Source organism: Limulus polyphemus, unplaced genomic scaffold (assembly GCF_000517525.1).
Source record: "Limulus polyphemus unplaced genomic scaffold, Limulus_polyphemus-2.1.2 Scaffold77903, whole genome shotgun sequence".
Classification (NCBI taxonomy): domain Eukaryota; kingdom Metazoa; phylum Arthropoda; class Merostomata; order Xiphosura; family Limulidae; genus Limulus; species Limulus polyphemus.
In genome coordinates this window covers 1-3,107 of record NW_013743499.1, presented here as the reverse complement: position 1 = coordinate 3,107, position 3,107 = coordinate 1, and the positions used below count along the sequence as shown (strand labels likewise).

General features: G+C 31.2%; 1 protein-coding gene across 1 annotated transcript; it reads left to right on the top strand.

Moving 5' to 3' along the window:
- The first annotated feature begins 243 nt into the window (after positions 1-243).
- On the top strand, positions 244-2,619 carry LOC106477748 (pregnancy zone protein-like). Its single transcript, XM_013938281.2, has 4 exons — positions 244-460; positions 689-807; positions 1,882-1,972; positions 2,470-2,619. The coding sequence occupies exons 1-4, from the start codon at positions 272-274 to the stop codon at positions 2,602-2,604; spliced, it is 534 nt and encodes a 177-aa protein (XP_013793735.2). The 5' UTR covers positions 244-271; the 3' UTR covers positions 2,605-2,619.
- The last annotated feature ends 488 nt before the right edge of the window (positions 2,620-3,107 follow it).

Below are 3,107 nucleotides of genomic sequence, written 5' to 3'. Positions count from 1 at the left end.
TGAAGCACCTCCATGCTGTAAAAGTGTTAGAACAGCATAACCAGCTATCTCCACACCAATAGATTTTCCCCAGTAATAAGGACTACTAGATGGAGATTTCCAGAAAGTTTTCCCACCTAAAAGAAAAATAAAAGAACAATGTTACTTATGATAAGTAGTTTACTCTCATTTGAGTTGTATCATGGAATTTAATAGAACTTCAAACATAGGTGTAAAAAAATAAGTACATCCAAGTTAGATATTGTAGGATACTGTTATTGCTTTACAAGCTATGTCCAAGTTTGCTACAATTATTTACAAAGATGAGTTGGATTTGGAAGTAGGAGTTGAAAGTAGTGGATTTGAAAAGAAGATCATGCTTACAAAAGATAACAGTATTTTGATGCAGACTTTCCGTCTGCAAACTGTCCCCAGTCCAGTGGATTTTGAGGCTACAGGAAGTGGTTGTGGTCTTGTACAAGTGAGTGCCTTTTATAAATGATACATTATTCTTCCTTATTTATTCAATATCAGCTTTTACATTGCATTTTTTTTTTGGTGGTGGTGGTCGGGGGTTATATCTAAGATTTTTGTTTATTTGATGTATGTTGGGTATGTTATGTACATAATATCAGTATTCTTATACTGTACTAGAAATGAAAATTCATCCATTTTCACAACACAATGTTATAATTTTAATGATTTCTAGACATCCCTTCGTTACAATGTTAACACACCACCTCCAAGAAAAGGATTTCATCTGGAAGTTACTGTAAAGAGAGGCCTGTATCGTGACTGTATTAATGCCCACATTGCTACCTGTGTAAAGTAAGTAATCATTTTGTATCGTTTTAACTCTAGTGACTCAACTTAAACATTGGGGTAAATAACCATATACTCTTTATGCATTTAATTACACAACCTTAAACAAATATTTGCAAAAGTTCAGGTTTTTCATCTGCAAATAACCATGTAACATCCTGGAAACTTTTATCTGGGCATTACTTGAGCAAAATAATCTAAGCGAGTAGATGATAAGTTGATTTAAGTAGCTACTTGGATAACACGTAACTGCATCTAAGTGATAGAGAAAAAGTAAATTTTGATGTGTAAGTGATACCTTATCTAACTTTTATATCGTAGGAGTGGAGTTGACTATAATGTTTTGAATTAAATTATACAAGTTTCTCCTGAATCCCAGAGTATGCAGATTTTAAACAAATGTCTGTCTTTTTCTGGAGAGGGTAGGGGGGGTGGGGTGAGACAAAGATGATATGACTGAGGGTTCTTTCAAGTCTTATTATTTAATTAAGTTATTTCTTAGTGAAGTACTGTAATAGATTGACACAGTAATGGATACTCAAACAATGTATAACTCTCTTTCTCACACACACTAACTAACTAACTAGAGGACTATATGTTAAGAAACTCAATACAAACAAATTATGTTGATAAAACTACTTGTATTCAAGGTTCATTGTAATAAATGATTTAGTTGTCTTGTGTAAAACAATTTCATAAAATATTTTCGTCTAATAGTTGTCAATAGTGACAGACAATGCTTAAAAAGTTATCAAAAACATGTGCACATATAAAAAAAGGTGGCTTTATTATAGAAACCCTTGTAATATCATATACTGATAAAATTTTTCTATAATGTTATTTTGTATCAACTATAGAAATGATGCTGGTAATTTTGAAAATGCTTAATATATTTCTAGCTTCAGACAAAAGTAAAATAAATATTAACCTTTATCTATGTTTTGAGAACTACAATAATTAATTATTGGGTATAATATACCTTCTAAAAGAAATGCTAAGAGTGTAGCATAATTATATTGATTTTAAAGTCTAATTTGTGGTAAATGATTAGCTGTTAATCAATAACATTACTGCTTTCAGGTATGATGGTAAAGGTGGTGTATCTAACATGGCCGTACTGGAGATGAAGATGGTTTCTGGATGGATACCTGATGAAGAAAGCATTAAAAATGTGAGATTTTGATCTATGACATTTTAGACTTTGAGAAAGTAACTTATTGGCAAGTTTTATATTTTTTTATATTCTATGTACAACCATAAACTATGTTAACTTCTTCAGAGAAAGGAATTTTTGTTGTTGAAATTTGAATTAACCATTCATTTATGAAACTTGCATACTACTACATGTAAGAATTACGTTATATATAAGAGTGTACGTGATAACAATGAAATAGCATGGTTTAGAGTATTTTAGATTATATTTGTAGTGTATTTTCTGCCTCCCAGTTACACATCAGTATGCTTCTAAACTTATGATGCTAAAATTTTGGTTTTGAAATTTGTGGCTTGTCCTTTCTGTGGCTTTTCACTCAGGAACAAACAAACCAAATTTATTTTCTTTGTTAACTTGTAATGTGTACTTGTTTTTTAAATTTGTCTTCAGTAAGTTTAGTACATAGCACTAATAATAGTCTCCATTTACATTTTTTCCGTGGTTTTATTCTTCAGATTATGGATAGAGAAGAGCTAAATCTGCGTCGTTATGAGGTGGATGGAAATCAACTAAACTTGTACTTTTCAGAGGTAAAATTGTGTTACATTAGCACAAACATTCTCTTGTTTAGTATGTTAAGTATTTATTAATACAAGGGGAAAAGCAGAAAAAAATGTTCCAGAATATGTGTGACCAGTTAGAATCTCAGTGGGTGATAATTCATATCTTTTGTGATTTGCTATATTAGTTATTTCTGATACTTTAAATGAATCTAGGCTCATGCAAAGCTGGTAATAGGCCCAGGCCAGATGGGAAATGTAGGCCCCATTTCAAACTGCTCATTAAGTATTTTTGTAATCAGTGTTAAATACATATGATTTATGTATGGGTATATACATGTACATGTAGTGTACATGATATACCTACAAGTAACAGAAACGAATAAAAGAACTAGAACAATTTATAAAAATAGGTAATCGCAACCAATTTTATTCAAAATGTATATAAGACAATAGAGTACAGTACTGTAATAAGAAGCAGTAAATACAATAGTACATTCATGTTTATTCTGTATTCGGAAGTAAGCCCCCTCAAAATCGTAGGCCCATGCCAACTGGCCCACTCTGTTCTGAATTAATCTGCTTTAGTTAAT